This window comes from Budorcas taxicolor, chromosome 11, assembly GCF_023091745.1.
Source record: "Budorcas taxicolor isolate Tak-1 chromosome 11, Takin1.1, whole genome shotgun sequence".
NCBI lineage: Eukaryota > Metazoa > Chordata > Mammalia > Artiodactyla > Bovidae > Budorcas > Budorcas taxicolor.
Genome location: NC_068920.1, coordinates 159,797,682 through 159,814,398, shown reverse-complemented (window position 1 = coordinate 159,814,398; position 16,717 = coordinate 159,797,682). Strand labels below are relative to the sequence as shown.

Genomic DNA, 16,717 nt, shown 5'->3' with positions numbered 1-16,717 from the left:
GTGACCCGGAGGAGCAGGCGGGAGCCGGGCTTTGACAGCAAGTGTTATCGCCCCCACCCATGACCTTTGGGCTGAGGAATCCCTCTCCCCAAGTCTGTGTCCTCACCTGGGATCACAGGATACGGCGCGTATGAAGTGACATGACACACACAAAGTCCGTGGTCCCTGGGACGTAGTAAGTGCTCCATACACAACCCCGCTGCTAGTAAAAAACTCACCCCCAGTGTCCATGTGCTCGCTCCCAGCCCCCAATCAGTAGGTCCCTTAGTCTTCCAAAGTGGAAGAAAAAGGAGCAAAAACACCACACAGATGTCTGTTTGTCCCCGTGACAAGTAAACCTCTCCCCTGTGCGGCTCCACTGCCCTGGCTTGGCTCTTCTCATCCACCGCGGTCGTGTTTTATTTTTTTAGGTTAAATAATGTCAACATCCAACAACACGAGCCAAATCAGCGTGAGGCTGAAACATACACACTTAATCACACTTGGGGCGGTGACATGGCTCCCTCGGGGACTTTGCTGCGAACCTCGACTAGCCAAGCGGGGGACCCCCTGGGTCAGTGGAAAGATGTCTAGGCTGAGCACCAGAGTTTTGGGTCCAAGGTCCCATTCTGCTCTAGAGTGTGCAACCTCAGACAGGGCAAACAACATCTCTGACCCCAACTTCTTCATATTTGAAAAGGCAACTCTGGACTCCTTTTATCTCAGAGGTTGCCTTCTAGTCCTTCTTAGAACTTTAGAGACGAAAGGACCTCTTGCTCCTTCCCTCCTCAAGCCCTTAAAAGGATAGGAAGTGGAAGCTTCTGGGGGAAAAAAAAAAAAAACAATAGTGAAAGAAACTTCCAAAAGTGGAAACAATTCTCAACAATAAAAGAGGACTCTTGTCTTTCTCATGATGAGCCCCAGGTCATTTCCTAGAAAGGGAAGGCTGCTAGCTATATCACAGAGGAGGGGACGGAGAGAAGGGAGACTCCATCTTATAGATGGTCAAGCTGAGACCTCTAGAGACCCCTCCATCGCAGCTTTCACCACACTGGCCTGTGACTATCCGTCACCCGTGGGCCCTTAAGAGGACATATTTCCATCCACCTTATTTGCCTTTGTATCCCCAGAACCTAGCCCAGACCTGGCACAGAGCAGACCCCACTCAGACCAGACTTAGGACAATGATGTGGGGCCTGGGATCAGAGAGGACCTGGAGGTCTGGGGGTTCCAGGGTAGCCCTTCTGAACCACCCAAACCCCATGCCCCTTGCATGCTCTCTCCACGTTCCCAAGGCTCCCCGAGGTTTGGGGGTTACAAGCTCTGGGCACAGGGATGGGCACGGGCAGGGGCGAGGTGAGAGGAAGCGAGGAGAGGGCTGCCGTGTGCCGGGTGCATGTGGTGTAATTAGCAACAGACTCCCATGCAGTGAGAGCAGCCAGATGGCTCCAAGTGGCGCCCAGATGAAAACACGGAGAGGTTCGAGGGGAATTTCCTGTTTATGACATGCACTGGGCGCGAGCCTTCGCTGCTGGCTGTGAGGTTCACACAGCCACGCAGATGGTGGGGGACGGTGGTAGGGAGATCCACCTACCCTGCCGGGTCCCCCCTGGCCCTGAGAGCTCCAAGGGGAACATACCTGCCCGGAGAGACCAGAGGGCATTGGGTAGATAGTGCCAATCCCAGGCCACACCTTTGCTGCAACTTAGCTAGGGGTCTCCTCTCCATGCAGCTGCCTCTGCTGCCTGAGGTGGACCCTTGCTCTCACACAGAGGCTCCTGGGACCGCGATGGCACTTATCGCACCTGCAGCCACCTCTCTGATGGCTCTGTGGGGGGAGGGGCCAGGTGTGCCCAGGTTCCTGCCATGTCCTCAGCCCTTAGCATGGGCGCTGGCCCATAACAGGTGCTCAATAAATATTTGATGGCAAATCCCAACTGTCCCTGTCCATACACACACACCTTCCCACCTTCGCTCACAGTGTTTCCCACACCCCATCCGGTCTCACTGCGCTCCTGCCCCCCAGGTCCCCTTCAAGGCAGCGCAGCAGCTCCTCCGGGAAGCCTTCCCTGATGAGACCAGGCAGGTTAGTTACACTTTCCCTGCTCTGAATTCTGTGGAACCAAGTTCTGCCAATTGCTTGTTCATTCACTGATCCACTCATCTGACAAAGAGCCACTGGGTTCAAGGCAGGCCAGCTGCCGCTGGGGCGGAGTGAATGCCCCCTGTCCTCAGGTTGCTGGGAGTCTGGGTGGTTGGCCCAGTCCCTCTTGCTGGGTCCCATGCTTGTCCTGCTGCCCTCGTTTCTAAGCTGTCCATCCAACCTCCTCTGTGATCAGAGCCTTCCAGGAGGAAGTTGTGAAATGAATGAACAGCACCCGCCGCAGAACCGAGCTGGCCAGAGGCTGATCCTCACCCGTAGCGCACAGCAGAGCTGGGCAGTGCTCAACAGATCCCCACTGCATGTCACTACATGCTGGCCACGCATCTGCTGGGCCAGGGCAGGGTCTGAGCCTGGGGGCAAGGATTGCCCCCCTCCCCGCCAGCACCACTCAGCCTGAAGAGCACCTTCACCCATCCGCAGTGACCACTCCGACCTTCAGGCATATCATAGACCCTTGTAAGGAAGTTTCAAACGGAAACCCCAAGCTGGAGCAATTCAGGAAGAGGGGCCTGACACCAACTGAATGACCAAGCAAAATATGGGAGCACAGGGTTAAATGCACATCCCCCAAGCCCGTGAAACATAAACCTGGAGATAGCTAAGAGGTGATGGCTGTCAATACTCAGACGCTTCCTATGCACCACTGTGGAGCTAAGCACTTCCATGTACACTTGAAACGCCCCAAATCCAAACCTGCAAGGCAGGCAGATCACCCCAAGGCAGGGTTGATCCTGTCATCACCCCTTTCACAGAGGAGAAAACTGAGACCCAGATGGATGAAGTCGTGCTGTGCACGGCCACCCAGACACCAGGCTAGGAATCAGCATAAGTTAGGAAGATCCAGCAAGGTGAAGACCCCCATGGGGAGCCCCTGGGCAGTCCCTGCCATGCCATTGGCTTGCAAGGGGGAGCAGCTTTTCTCTGAGCCCCCTCCCCTCCTCTGAGCCAGGAGGGGGAGTGAGTGTCCCACCGCCCTGTAGCATCCCTGGACGCTCCATTCTTTCACTGTTCCCTCCCCGCCCCCCCCTCCCCCACACGGCTGGCTTGGCCCTGTGTGGATCCTGGCCGGCTGCCCCCGGGAGCCAGAGCCGGAGCCAGGAGCACTTGCAGCTGTCCCAGCTACACATCAGAACCACAAACAAACATTGTTGCCTAGCAACACCGCTTCACCCCAGCATCCCTGAGCTGAGTCAAGGGACCAGAGCCACTAGGCACTCTCCGGCCACTATTGCCTGTTCAACTCTTTCATTTCTCAGATGGGAACACTGAGGCCCAGAGAGAGGGAAGGGTCTTGTTCACGTTCACTCGGGGAGCTGGGGGCACGGCTGGGAGGGTACTCAAAGTCTTTTGCCACCTGACGTCACACACAGCCTGGACCCGTCTTCTCTGTCCTAGACAGTCCTGGGCACAAAGATGCTCAATAAATCTTGTAGACTTCAATTTTGACTTCACAACTCCAGTGTTTTTTTTTCCCAAACAGCAGTCCCACAGGGTAAGAGGCACCCGGTAACCATTCCCAGCCTTGGACTCAACCCTTGGATTTTGGGGCTCTACCCCAAGGAAATGATCCAGGAGATAAAGAGAAGCATTTGTGCAAAGATGTTCCAACAGCCCCATTTATTATCACCAAAAACTGGCAACAGCACATCTGCCTCAAACAGAGGAAGAGCTTAGCAACCGTGGGAGCTGAATGCCCGGAATGTTATTTTGCCCTTTAAATGAAAAGCAATGACATGGGTCAGGATGAATCTAGGAAATGGGTAAATGTGGGAAAGTGTGGAAAAATCAATGAGGGCAGGAGAGAAGATGCACTCAGTTTAATTCTCTAAAAGCATCTGTAAGAATATGTTAGAAGGGGTCATGGACACAGGTGGGTGGTTTAGAGTTTGAGGGGTATTCAGGTTCCTACTATGTTTTCTTTCCATTAGGACTTTCTGACTCAGGAGGTGAAGTCTCCTTGAGTTCAGAATATTCTCTAGAATCTCCAGAGAAAGCAGTAGCCTGCCTGACCTTGGCCCAGAAGCCCGATGTGTGTGTGCCCACGTGTTCTCACGCCTGCCTCTCTGGTGTGTCTGTGTGCCTGTCCATAAGTGTTTGCGTCTATGTCACAGCTGGAATCAAGATTGCCGGGAGAAATATCAATAACCTCAGATATGCAGATGACACCACCCCTACAGCAGAAAGCAAAGAGGAACCTTTTTGAAGAACCTTTTTTCATCAAGAAGAGCCTCTTGATGAAAGTGAAAGAGGAGAGTGAAAAAGCTGGCTTAAAACTCAGCATTCAGAAAACGAAGATCATGGCATCTGGTCCCAGCACTTCATGGCAGATAGATGGGGAAACAGTGGAAACAGTGGCTGACTTTATTTATGGGGGCTCCAAAATCACTGCAGATGGTGATTGCAGCCATGAAATTAAAAGATGCTTGCTCCTTGGAAGAAAAGCTATGACAAACCTAGACAGCATATTGAAAAGCAGAGACATAACTTTGCCGACAAAGGTCTGTCTTGTCAAAGCTATGGTTTTTCCAGTAGTCACATATGGATGTGAGAGTTGGACCATAAAGACAGCTGGGAGCCTAAGAATTGATGCTTTTGAACTGTGGTGTTGGAGAAGACTCTTGAGAGTCCCTTGGACAGCAAGAGCCAACCAGTCCATCCTAAAGGAAATCAGTCCTGAGTATTCATTGGAAGGGCTGATGTTGAAGTTGAAACTCCAATACTTCGGCCCCCTGATGCAAAGAACTGACTCATTTGAACAGACCCTGATGCTGAGCAAAACTGAAGGCAGGAGGAGAAGGGGACGACAGACAATGAGATGGTTGGATGGCATCACCGACTTGATGAACATGAGTGTAAGTAAACTCCGGGAGTTGGTGATGGACAGGGAGGCCTGGCGTGCTGCAGTTCATGGGGTCGCAGAGAGTCGGACATGACTGCGTGGCTGCACTTCACTGACGGTGTCTATGTCAGCGTGCCTGGCCACGTGTCTGTGTCTCTGTGCCTGTCCTTGTGTCTTCATGTCTGTAGGTGTCTGTGCACGTCTATGTGTGTCTCCACACACGCACGAGTTGTGTGTGTGTGTGTTAGGGCCCTGCCCAGGAGAGGAAAAAGTCAGGATTCTAGTTCCCCACCCGCCACGGCTTCTGTTTCCTCCCTCAGTGCCCTGCGCATGACCCTGCCCACCCCACCCACCTCCAGGATGGCCAGCAGAAGAGGGCAACCTCTCGCCCAGAAGAGGAGGCCTCACAGGCTCAGCCACACTGTGGAATTCAACCCTGATTGCACCAGAGTCTCCATGGAGCACCAGCGCTGCAGGTCTGCTGGCGACCCAGACCACAGCGCCTTGGCCAGGGTCGGCACAGGATCAGGAAAGAGAGGCCCTGGGCAACCCTAGCAGTTCAGGCCTCCCCCTGCCCTCTCTCAGCAGAGGACAGAGGACAGAGGACAGAGGCAACTGCAAAAGAGGGGCGTGGCTCAGCGGGGCAGAAGGGGTGTGGCGGAAAAGGGGCGGGGCTCAACTATGCGGAAGGATCTCAGGTTCTCTCATGTTCTGGAGGCAGATAGTCACCCATGACTCATCAGAATACTTTCTGAAGCAACCAGAATGCCAGCTTTGAAGCTGAGCCTTGGTGGGACGGGAGCGGCAGCGTGTCCCTGGGAGACGGAAAAGATGGAGGAGGAAGTGGGGAAGAGCAGCGGCCAGCAAGGCCACCCACTCCCCAACACCATCACTGCTTCGTGTGCGTCCCACAGGTTTTTTTTGTTGTTGTTGTTTTCACTTTTTATTTTACATTGGGGCATAGCCGATTAACAATGCTGTGATAGTTTCAGGTGGACAGCAAAGGGACTCAGGCATAGGTATACATGTATCCATTCTCCTCCAAACTCCCCTCCCAGCCAGGCTGTCTGGTAACATTGAGCAGAATTCCCTGTGCTATACAATAGGTCCTTGTTATCCATTTTAAATGTAGCAGTGGGCCCATGCTGCTGCTGCTGCTGCTGCTAAGTCGCTTCAGTCATGTCCGACTGTGCAACCTCATAGACGGCAGCCCATCAGGCTCCCCCGTCCCTGAGATTCTCCAGGCAAGAACACTGGAGTGGGTTGCCATTTCCTTCTCCAATGCATGAAAGTGAAAAGTGAAAGTGAAGTCCCTCAGTCGTGTCCAACTCTTAGCGACCCCATGGACTGCAGCCTACCAGGCTCCTCCATCCATGGGATTTTTCCAGGCAAGAGTACTGGAGTGGGGTGCCATTGCCTTCTCCCATCCCAAACTCCCTAGCTATCCCTCCTCCAGACATTTCCCCTTGTGTGTGTGCTTAGTCACTCAGTCATGTCCAACTCTTTTCAAGCACATGGCTGACCAGGCTCTTCTGTCCATGGGGATTCTCCAGGCCAGAATACTGGAGTGGGCTGCTATGTCCTCTTCCATGGATGCCCAACCCAGGGATCAAACCCAGGTCTCCCGCATTGCAGGTGGATTCTTTACTAGCTGAGCTAACAGGGAAGCCCATCCTTGCCTCACAGGTTTTTCAAATCTGCATTTTCTGGCTGAATGGCCTTGGGACCAAGGGAGCTGTGTGTCTGGTAAGACAACTGGGCTCTATTCTGTTCGGGGAAGTTGTCAGATGCCACAGGGAGGCCCAAAGAAGCACAGGAACACAGAACCCACGACTGAAGCTAAGATACAATCAAACGTCAGTGAAGTTATTATTCACAATTGCCAGCAAGAGTACACAGACCACGTGTCCATCAGCTGGTGAATAAATCAACAAAAGGTGGTCCATCACCACAACAGAATATTATTCAGTCATAAAAAAGAATGAAGTCCTGATACCTGCTACAACACGCAGAAACCGCAAAAACATGGTTCTCAGTGAAAACCGCCAGACGCAAAAAGTCACATTGTTCATGATTACATTTATGTGAACCGTCCAGAGCAGATCAATCCAAAGGCAGAAAGCAGACGAGTGGTTGCCAAGGGCTGGGCTGGGGTGGGGAACGGATGAGAAGTGGCCGCCAACCAGTGTGGGGATATTTTCATGGAAGAGGGTGCTGGAAATGTTCTAAAATTAATTGTGATGATGGTTATACAACTCAGAACTTACTAAAAAAACATATAATTGGAAAGCATGTGAATTATATCTCAATAAAGCTTTCCTATTGAAAAAAGTTGGTGAGAATTAAATGGGATAATAGATATGATGATGATAATTTTTAAAAGTTGGAAATAATGCTTTCGTTTCCAGCAGCAGCAGGAAAATGATATCAAAGGGGGTGATTTTCCACCGCTCACAATGCACCAAACAGCGCACGTTCATCACTGTATCTTGAAAGCAGGATTTAAACCGTGTCCACCTTAGGGATGGAGAAACAGGCCAAGAGGAGCCAGGGGCCACCTGAGGCCACACGACTAATACATAACCAGTCAGCATTCGCACGCAGGTCTGATTTAATGCCAGAGTCTTGGCCCTTTACCCCAGCCCCAACCCCCCCAGGCATATTTTGCCTCTTCATGTAGGTGAACTCCCGGAATCTCATAAATCTCAAGAGAAAGCCATAAGCCAGCAAGAAGTGGAGGGGGCAAGGGAGAAGGAACAGAACGAAACTCTAGGATTGCAAAAGCAGCTTTCACAGATTTATGGCTCCCGGCTGGTCTATTAACGTATCACAACAAGGAGGGGTGAACAAATGGGAATTGCGATTCTCCATTTCAGTAACAAGCCAGAAACAAACAAGCACCCGCCGGCAGCTGTCCAGCCAAGGAGCCAGGACCGGGCTTTCTGGGGAGAGAGGCAGGTTCCTTTGGCCCCCACTCCCACCCACAACACAGAGCCGCCAAAGACCCCGGAGGGCATGCGGGTGGGGGCGGCACGGAACCAGCCCCGTCATGGACCCCAGCAGCATTCAGGTGTGCAGGCTTCCAGGACCGGGAGGTTCACCAAACAGATGTTCGGAGAGGAGAGCCCCGTGTGTGGGTGTTGGGGTGGGGGGGGTGGAGGCTGCACTGCAGGCTGCTCTGAGACCTTCTCCATCTGGAACGTCTCAGAGACCTCGCCAGGACTGATGTCACCAGCTGGAGCTGCCCCCTCACCCACCCCCACCCCACGAGAGTCAAGGGCTCCAGCAGTTCTGAGGCCTTCTTGTTGGGAACCACCCTGCCCTACCTCCCTGTCTGAGGGTGGGGGTTTGGCCTGGCTTTGAAGGACAGCCTCCTTCCTCTCCCCCCAACTCCCAGGACCTCTGAAAGCCTGGCTGCCAGACACCAGGTCAGAGGAGTAGGCGAAGATGGAGAGCACGTGTCTTGCCCAGGAAGCGGTCCCGAACGTGGCGTTCCAACTTTGCTAGCTGAGTGAACATGAGCAGCTCACTCCACCTGGCTGAGCCTCGTTTCCACTCGGTAGCAAGTGCTGCTGAGCAGATAGGAGGCGATCCTGCAGGCATCGCCCCTTGGCTGTGCGGGGAGGGCCATGTGCGTGTTACTTCAGAGGGCTCGCCCTTCTGAAGGGCATCCATGCTCCCTTAGAGGCCAATGGGTGAAAAGCACTGCCTGAGGAATCAGTTGCGTATTCCCCCAGGGGCTGTCCACAGGGTTCTACACACCAGCTGGTCACTGGACACCTTGAGGCCAGTTTCCCCAAACATCAAGCTCTGTCCATCCCCGGGCCCGAGGCCACGCAGCTGGGGTTACCTGTCGGTGATGGGCAGCATGGGGCGGGAGTCCTTGGTCCAGGTGACCAGTGGGGGTGGAGAGCCCTGGGCCTCACAGTCAAGGGTCACTTCATCACCAGCCTTGGCCGTGACCCTCAGAGGCTTGTCTGCTTCATGTGATCCATTCACAAGGATCCTGGGCTTGGCTGTTGGTGGAAGGATGCAGGGACTGTGAGCAGGGCGGGAAGCCATGGGATGCGGCCTGCAGAGGACCAGCGTGGCTTCCCTAGGAAGCTGAGGTGGTACTGCCACCCTGGACGTGCGGAGGACGGTGGGCTCTGCTATATTGGGAGAGTGTAGGTTTCGGGTTGGACTCAGATCTGATGGTTTCCCCCAGCCACCCCTCCGCCTATCCACCCCACCCTCTTTCTGGAAGCTCATCTTGCTTTGCTGACCTCAACATGGTCCCTCCTGCCCCAACGTCTATGTCCCTCTAGCTTCTTTCCATCCTGCTCCGCTTCCCTGGGGGCACTCTGGCAGGTTCTTTCCTCCCTCCTTTCTCTCCCTTCTTGGCCTGAATCATCCCATTTATCCTCAGGAATAAATGGAATTAACCATCAGCTGATGCCCAATCTCCCTCCATGCTTAGGGCCCAAGGGGAACCCTGGTTCCAAACAGTTCAATACACACTTAATTATTTAATGGCAGTTGTGATGGGCACTAAGAAGGGGACATTCCAGAGAGTTCAGCCTGAGGGATCAGAGAGCTCTGAGATCTGACTGATGGGAGAAGTCAGTGGACCAGAAGTGAGGGAAGGGCATGCAAACAGAAGGAACCGTTTGTGCAAAGGCCCTGAGGTAGGATGGGTCATTTAAGAAATTGAAAGGTGGCCAGAGGTTCTGGGCACTAAGGGTCAAAGAGTCGTGGAGAAAGGTGGGCAAGGGGGCTGCTGAGGGGTGGGAGTCCAGTGTAGGGCCTTGCGTCTTCCCCAGGCTTGTTAATACAAAGGTCTCTCCCCCTCCCCATCCATTTACTGAGCTGGAACCACTCTTGGAGCATGGGGACACTGCTGGGGACAGTCCTCAGAGGGAGGATGGCTTTGATCTTCAGACAGGAAAAGTTTAGAGGCAGGGCTGCTGACCGGGTGCCAGGAAGATGCAGGGGAGGTCAGACTGAGCATGCCCCTGCCTCCACACCTGCCCGGCCCCTCTCCCAGGACAGGGGTGGCCATCACTCACTGTTGACAGAAAGCCGCATCTCCTGGCTGGAGAAGCCCACTGTATTGGTGGCTGTGCAGACATAGGCCCCTGCGTCCTGGACAGACGGCCAGGGGATGACCAGGGTGCCATCCTTGCTCACGTTGTAGTGGGGATCCCCGGAGGCCAGGGCATTGGTCTCCTGCAATGGAGTCACAGGGGACATCAGCAAAGCCCACCTCCCACGGCAACTTGCATCGCTCCTCTCCCCATGATCACTGGGCCTACCTCTCTGGTTACCTTTATGGTAACAGGCTTCACCTACCTTGGTCCAGGTGATGGTGGGGGTGGGAACTCCTGAGGCTACACAGGGGAGAGAGGCTGGAACGCCTTCATTGGTGATGTGGTGGGTGGCAGTGGGCTGGATTCTAGGTGGCACTTTTAAAAACAAACCAATTTCATAAACCAGAGTTCACAGCAGCATTGTTCACAATAGCCAAAAGGTGGAAACAATCCAAGTAGCCAGCAGAGGGGGATGGATAAACAGAATGTGATGTGTACGTATGGAATATTATGCAGCCCTAAAAAAGGAACAACTGTCTGATACATAGTACAACATGGATGAACCTTGACAATATTATGCAAAGTGAGATAAGCCAGACATGGAAGGACAAATACTTAAGATTACACTTACAGGAGATACCGTGAACAAGCAAGCTCATAGAGGCAGGAAGCAGAATGGCGGTGGCCAGGGGCTGGGGGAGGGGAAACACGGAGTTGGCAGGTACAGTTTCAACTTGGGAAGCTGAAAAAGTTCTGGAGATGGATGGTGGTGATGGTTGTGAAACTGTGTCCCATGGAGTTAAAAACCCATCCCAAAACTGAGCCCCATGGGGTTAACAATACCGGCAACTAACAGAAATTCTTGAGCTTATCTTACAGCTTGCTGCCTACCCTTCTGCTTGAGCCTACCTTCGCTGAGCAAGCTCGCTTAATTGTTTCATTGCAAATTGCATATCCTCCAAGCTTCGTGTAGCCTAAACCATAAGATGTTTGTCTGAGTTGTTTTCCAGGAAAACAACTGGACGTCAGCTGTGTTTAGTTAGAGTACAAGCCAGCTAAGACTGATTGGGACCACTGACCCTAAAAGTGTGTCTACGCAGGTGTCTGATAAGTGACTTTCTGACATCAGAGGGCCAAAAGCCCCACCCTCAGATCATGCTAGGCGTCTCCATTTTTGGACATGCATCTCATGGAGAAGCAAGTCAGCCAGGCACACCTGCACAGAACAATGATGACCTCGCCCTTTCCCTACCTGCAGCCACCTTTTCCCATGCCTTTGGCCACCTCATGCGAAGAGTTGACTCATTGGAAAAGACCCTGATGCTAGGAGGGATTGGGGGCAGGAGAAGGGGACGACAGAGGATGAAATGGCTGGATGGCATCACCGACTCGATGCACATGAGTTTGGGTGAACTCCAGGAGTTGGTGATGGACAGGGAGGCCTGGCGTGCTGCAATTCATAGGGTTGCAAAGAGTCGGACACGACTGAGCAACTGAACTGAACTGAACTGAAGACCACCTTACTTCTTTAATAAATATCCTAAGCCTCTGGCCTTTGGGGAGGCCAATCTGAGACTTAGTCTCCTGTCTCCTCACTTGACTGCCATGTGAACACACCCTTTCTCTGCAGTAAACCTCAGCATCTCAGTGTTCTGGCTTGCTGCATTCTGGGCAAGGGTCTTCTCAGATGGTGCTAGTGGTAAAGAACCTGCCTGCCAATGCAGGAGACATAGAGACACAGGTTTGATCCTGGGTCAGGAAGATGCCCTGGAGGAGGGCATGGCAAGCCACTCCGGTATTCTTGCCTGGAGAATCCCAGGGACAGAGGAGCCCGGCGAGCTACGATCCATCGGGTGGCAAAGAGTCAGACATGACTGAAGCGACAGTACACACAAGCATGCATGCTGGGCAAATGAGCCTGCTGGTGCAGCAACGTGATGCCGCTTATGCTACTTAATTTATGCCACTGAACTGTACACTTTAAAATGGTTAAAATGGTAAGCTTTATATCATGTATACTTTATCATGATTTTTTAAAAATAACATTGTAGCAGGAGGATACAGCCACCACTGCTGTAAATTCATGTCCCAGACAGAGGGCAGCCTGTGTCTAGGAACCAGCTGTGCCTTTTCTTCACTGTGGGACTTCAGATAAATCACTTAATCTTTTGGTACCCATATTCCTTGATCAGCAAAAAAAAAAAAAAGCTAAATTAACCTCAATTCCCTGCTCACTCTCTGGGGATGGACAGATGAGAAGCGGCAAGCAAGAATGTTCACAGGACACAGTGAACTTGAAAACAAGTGCAGAATCCATCCTGGGAACCATCCAGATTTTCAGGCATTAAAACGGGGCAGGGCGGGGGCGGGGGGGAGGTGTCTGCAGGAGGAGCAGTGGAAGGGAACTGGGCATGGAGAAATCAGACCCAGGAGGGAGGCCAGAAGCCAAGGGCTCTGATGGTAACACTAAGTTCCTTCGGGGGAATGCCCTTCTGGATTCTCCCAGGTGGCCAAAGCCAGCAAGTCAATCAGAATTTGTTGAATGGAAGTGAAATGAGCCAGGAGAGCAGAGCTTGATCGCTGCTCCCACAGAGGGGGCTGTGTGCAGGGCAGGAATTGAAGGGGAGGCTTCCTGCAGAGGCAGCCCTCACTGATGCTATGATTTGCTGTTACCTCCGTCTTGGAGCCCCAGCTTCCTTAACTTCAGAGCGTGGAGGCTCTTAAATGCTCCGCTTCGAGCAGTTGGGAAAACTAACATGCACAGACCCTCTTAGAGGTCTGGACCTGGCACATATCCCACCTTTGGTCACTGTATTTAATTGGAAGTATAAGGAGACAGGGCAGTTGGGTTCTAGACCCAGCCTCCTTCTGAGCTTCGATTTTCCGCTGCAAAACGAGGACCGGGAGTTCTTCCCACTCATCCCTCGGGGGTTTAATAAAACAAGTGAAACAAACAAACAGAAAAAGGGTATTGATGTATGCGGTGACTGGACTTAAACTTCTTGTTTTATGTTAAAAAGAACCTGGTTGGGTGTGAAGGGAAGCAGGGCCCCTCCCACACTGTGGATGGGAAAGTGGGCAAATACACGAAAAGCCCTAAAAAATGTGCAGTCTCCGTGAGTCAAAACTCAATTCCACATCAATAGTGTATCCTAGGGAAAGACCTGGTCACATGGGCAAAGGTGGGGCATCAGGACGTTTATCCCCAGGGGTTCACGCAGGTGAGACACTGGACAGGGCGGGGGGGGCAGGTTAGATACACCTGGTCCATCCAGACAGGGGACACGCAGTCCAAAACCAATGCTTCTGAGTCTTATTAGCAGAAAGCATGCCATATATTGTCACAAGAAACACTCAGGTTGTAAGACGGTAATATTACTCCAGCTGGTTTCTAAATATTTCTATGTACATGTATATGAAGAATTCATATTTATATACAGAATAATTTATATACAGAATAATTTATATACAGAATTTATATACAGAATATATATCATGCAAAAATAACATATACAAGACATATAAAGAATATTTATAATGTATATGTATGTTTATAATATATAAATGTGTATAAATATATATATACAGTGTGTGTCGTGTATATGTGTACATGTGAAGCTCATGTGTGTATAAAGTATGAATGATACACAACAAATGTAAGATTATTCTGGTATTATAGAAAGTTGATTTTGTTTTGGAGTTTTTTTGCTTTTGGGGGGAGTTTTTTGGTCCAGTCTTTAAATTTCCTACTGTGAATATGTACAATGCGTGCAAGCAATCTCTTTAAACAAAGGTGTTCAAGATCAAGTTCCCCTTGGGCACCTTCACCCATCCCGTCCTGCCCCCCGCCACCAGCCCAGGACTCACCCTGGACAACCAGCTGCACGTCTCTATGGTGAGAGCCAGCCGTGTTGCTGACCACACAGCTGTACCTGCCGGCGTCCTCCAACAACACCTGGTCAAGGTGGAGGCTGCCGTCTGCCCGGACGGAATGCCGGCTGCCTGGTGGGAGCTGGTGGGGGCGAAGAAGAATCAGCTTGGACCAAGGGCCCCACTCGGAGCCACTAAGAAAACTCCAGAAACCTCACTGCCCACCAGCCCAACAGGGAACAGCCTGGGTAGAGAGGCCAGGGGCTTGCAAAGAGGGTGGGGGCCTGGGGGTGACACTCTCATCCCTTCCTGAATAGTCATGAGACCCCACAGACCCTCGGGGCCAGGTGGATGTGACCCCCAGCATACCCTTGAGCCTGCTCGCCCAAGGTCCACCGGTCCAGGGCAGGACACCTGACCCAAGGGCACTGAAAGGAGCCCCTCCCAGGAGGGTAGGCTTGGGGCCAGAGCCCTCACTGAGTCAGCACTGGAGCTCTGAGGCCCATGCACACCAAGGCCACAGAGAGGAGGGACAGCCCGTGCCTGGGGAGAGAACCGAGCCATGCAGAGTGGAGCGGAGGTGCGGCCGCATCAGCTGTGGTCCCAGAGAGAGCGGCTCCTGGCGACTGGCCTGGTGTGTCCCCATCAGGACTAGGGTGGGGCAGGGGAGGCTAGTCCAGAATGGGGCCTGGGGCCACCTCTGCAGAGATGCCCAGCCAGTCTATCCTTGGTGAGGACTGTTCCGCCAGGTGAGCCTGCTCTGGGCTTCCCTGTCTCTGTCCCTCTAGGCTGGCTGCACATTCTGCTCTCGGGTTCTGGGAGACGCCCCCAGGCTGTCTTGGGACCCCTTGGGGCTGAGTGAGCTTGAGGGGGCTTCTGCTCTTTGCCCCTGGCATCTGGGCAGGTGCAGGCCTACCCAGTGTCCCTGCTGAGCTAAAACAAGCTTTGCATCTCCGGTCACTCCGTGTCCTGGCGTGGACAAGGCCCAGGGCCACCCCTTCCCCTCATGCCCATCGGATTCTACTGGGGAACGCTCCTCCCTGCCCCAGCCCGTGTGCCCAGGCAGGGTCCTCCTCCTGGTGATCCTGCAAAGGGGGTCACCCCCGTGATCAGCCTCCACAAAGCCTGCCCGCTCCGCGAGTTGAACACTGTCTGTCCCCTTGCGTTAGGGGCCGGGACAGCGGGGCCAGGACCAGCAGTCTGCCCACACAGCTGCTGCCTCCCCTGGGTGTCCGGCATCTTCTGGGGTGTCTTCTGGGGTGAGGGCACCTTTTTTATAACTTCCTGGGCACACGAACCTCAGATGTCTGAGGACAGACCGGAGAGGGAAAGGAGTGAACGGAGAAGGGAAATAGAGGGACCCGGGTGGCTCAGCGGCAAAGAATCCGCCTGTCTGTGCAGGAGCCTCAGGTTCAGTCCCTGAGAAAGGAAGACCCCCTGGAGGAGGAAATGGCAACCGACTCCAGTATTCTTGCCTGGGGAATCCCATGGACAGAGGAGCCTGGCGGGCTACAGTCCGTGGGGTCTCAAAGAGTCGGACACAACTTAGCAACTAAACAACAGCAACAACAAAGAAAACCAGATCAGTGGGGGCGGGTGAAGCAGCCACTGTGCGCCCAGCAGTGCCAGGCGGCTGGGCAAATGCTCCGTTGCACAGACCTCGTCTCCGTCCTGGAAGCATCAGAACGGGGGCGATGGACGAATGCCTTGTGTCCATGCCCCCACTAAACTGCTGTTCCCCAGTTGCAGCACAAGTGAAGCACAAGCTCCTCCAGTCAAGGACTCGAGAGGGTGAAGGATGCTATTAGTGCATTATCAGAGAAAGTTCTGGAAAGAGGCAGGGAAGGGAGAAGACACTCCAAGGGAACCGCAAAGCAGAGGCCAAGGTGTGAGCGTGACAGCCCCTTCCTCCCTGCAACACTGCCCGTGGCACCCAGAGGGGCCCAGCACTCACAGGCATGCCGGCCTTGAGCCAGCGCCGCTCGGGGCGGGGCCTCCCAGCCAGGATGATACAGGGCAGAGACACCGGCTGCCTCTCCAGCACCCGGACAGTGGGGGCGCTGCTGGCAATCTGTGGGGGCACTGCAGGGAGAGGAGACGGCGTCAGTACACTGGCTTCCCGTGGGAACCAGGGCCCTCATTTCCCTCTGCTCCTCCCCAGGGCACCCAGAGAGGCATCAGGATTGGGGACCCCAAAAGGGTCAAAGGGCACACTTCTTGGGGCACACTACCCTGAAAGTAGGGGTCCAGATGCTCTTCTAGGGGAGCCTGGCTGTGGACACTCCTGTCCCAAAGGACGGGCAGCCATGGGGGCCTCCCCAGAGGGCCCATGTCCCCACCAAACCCCTCCTCTCCAGATCCACCAGCGAACCGTGTCCAGTCACGAGGAGGTAGGCCTCCGCCTGGACCTTCCCAAAGACGTTCTCAGCTTCGCAGACATACGGGGCCTGGTCTTCGGGGACCACACCTGAAGGGCAGGAAAAGGCAGGCCTGACTGCCAGAGCATGTCCTGCCTTCAGTGCCCACAGGCCCCAGCTCCCCAGGCGCCAACAGCGCCCTTGGCACAGCCCGGCCCTGCAGAGGCCAGGTGGGAGGGCTGGGGTGGCGAGGAGGAGAAGGATAGGGAATACAGCCAGGCCTTGGAAAGGTGAGAAGGCCTAGGCTTGACTCATGAGTAGAACGGGGATAATTTAGGGATCAATAGATGATGCAACTATAGTGCTCAGCATCCGGCCTGGCACAGTAGGGAAAATGATGGTGATGAGCGGTGATGGTGATGGAATTGATAAAGATGAA

The 16,717-nt window shown here is 53.5% G+C and overlaps 1 protein-coding gene across 1 annotated transcript in view; it reads right to left on the bottom strand.

Moving 5' to 3' along the window:
• The window catches only part of HMCN2 (hemicentin 2), a 174,230-nt gene that overhangs the window by 95,279 nt on the left and 62,234 nt on the right, over nucleotides 1-16,717 (bottom strand). The window contains 6 exon segments of the mRNA XM_052647785.1: nucleotides 8,833-8,998; nucleotides 10,031-10,190; nucleotides 10,314-10,426; nucleotides 13,919-14,063; nucleotides 15,876-16,003; nucleotides 16,293-16,388. Coding sequence (XP_052503745.1) covers nucleotides 8,833-8,998; nucleotides 10,031-10,190; nucleotides 10,314-10,426; nucleotides 13,919-14,063; nucleotides 15,876-16,003; nucleotides 16,293-16,388 — 808 coding nt within the window.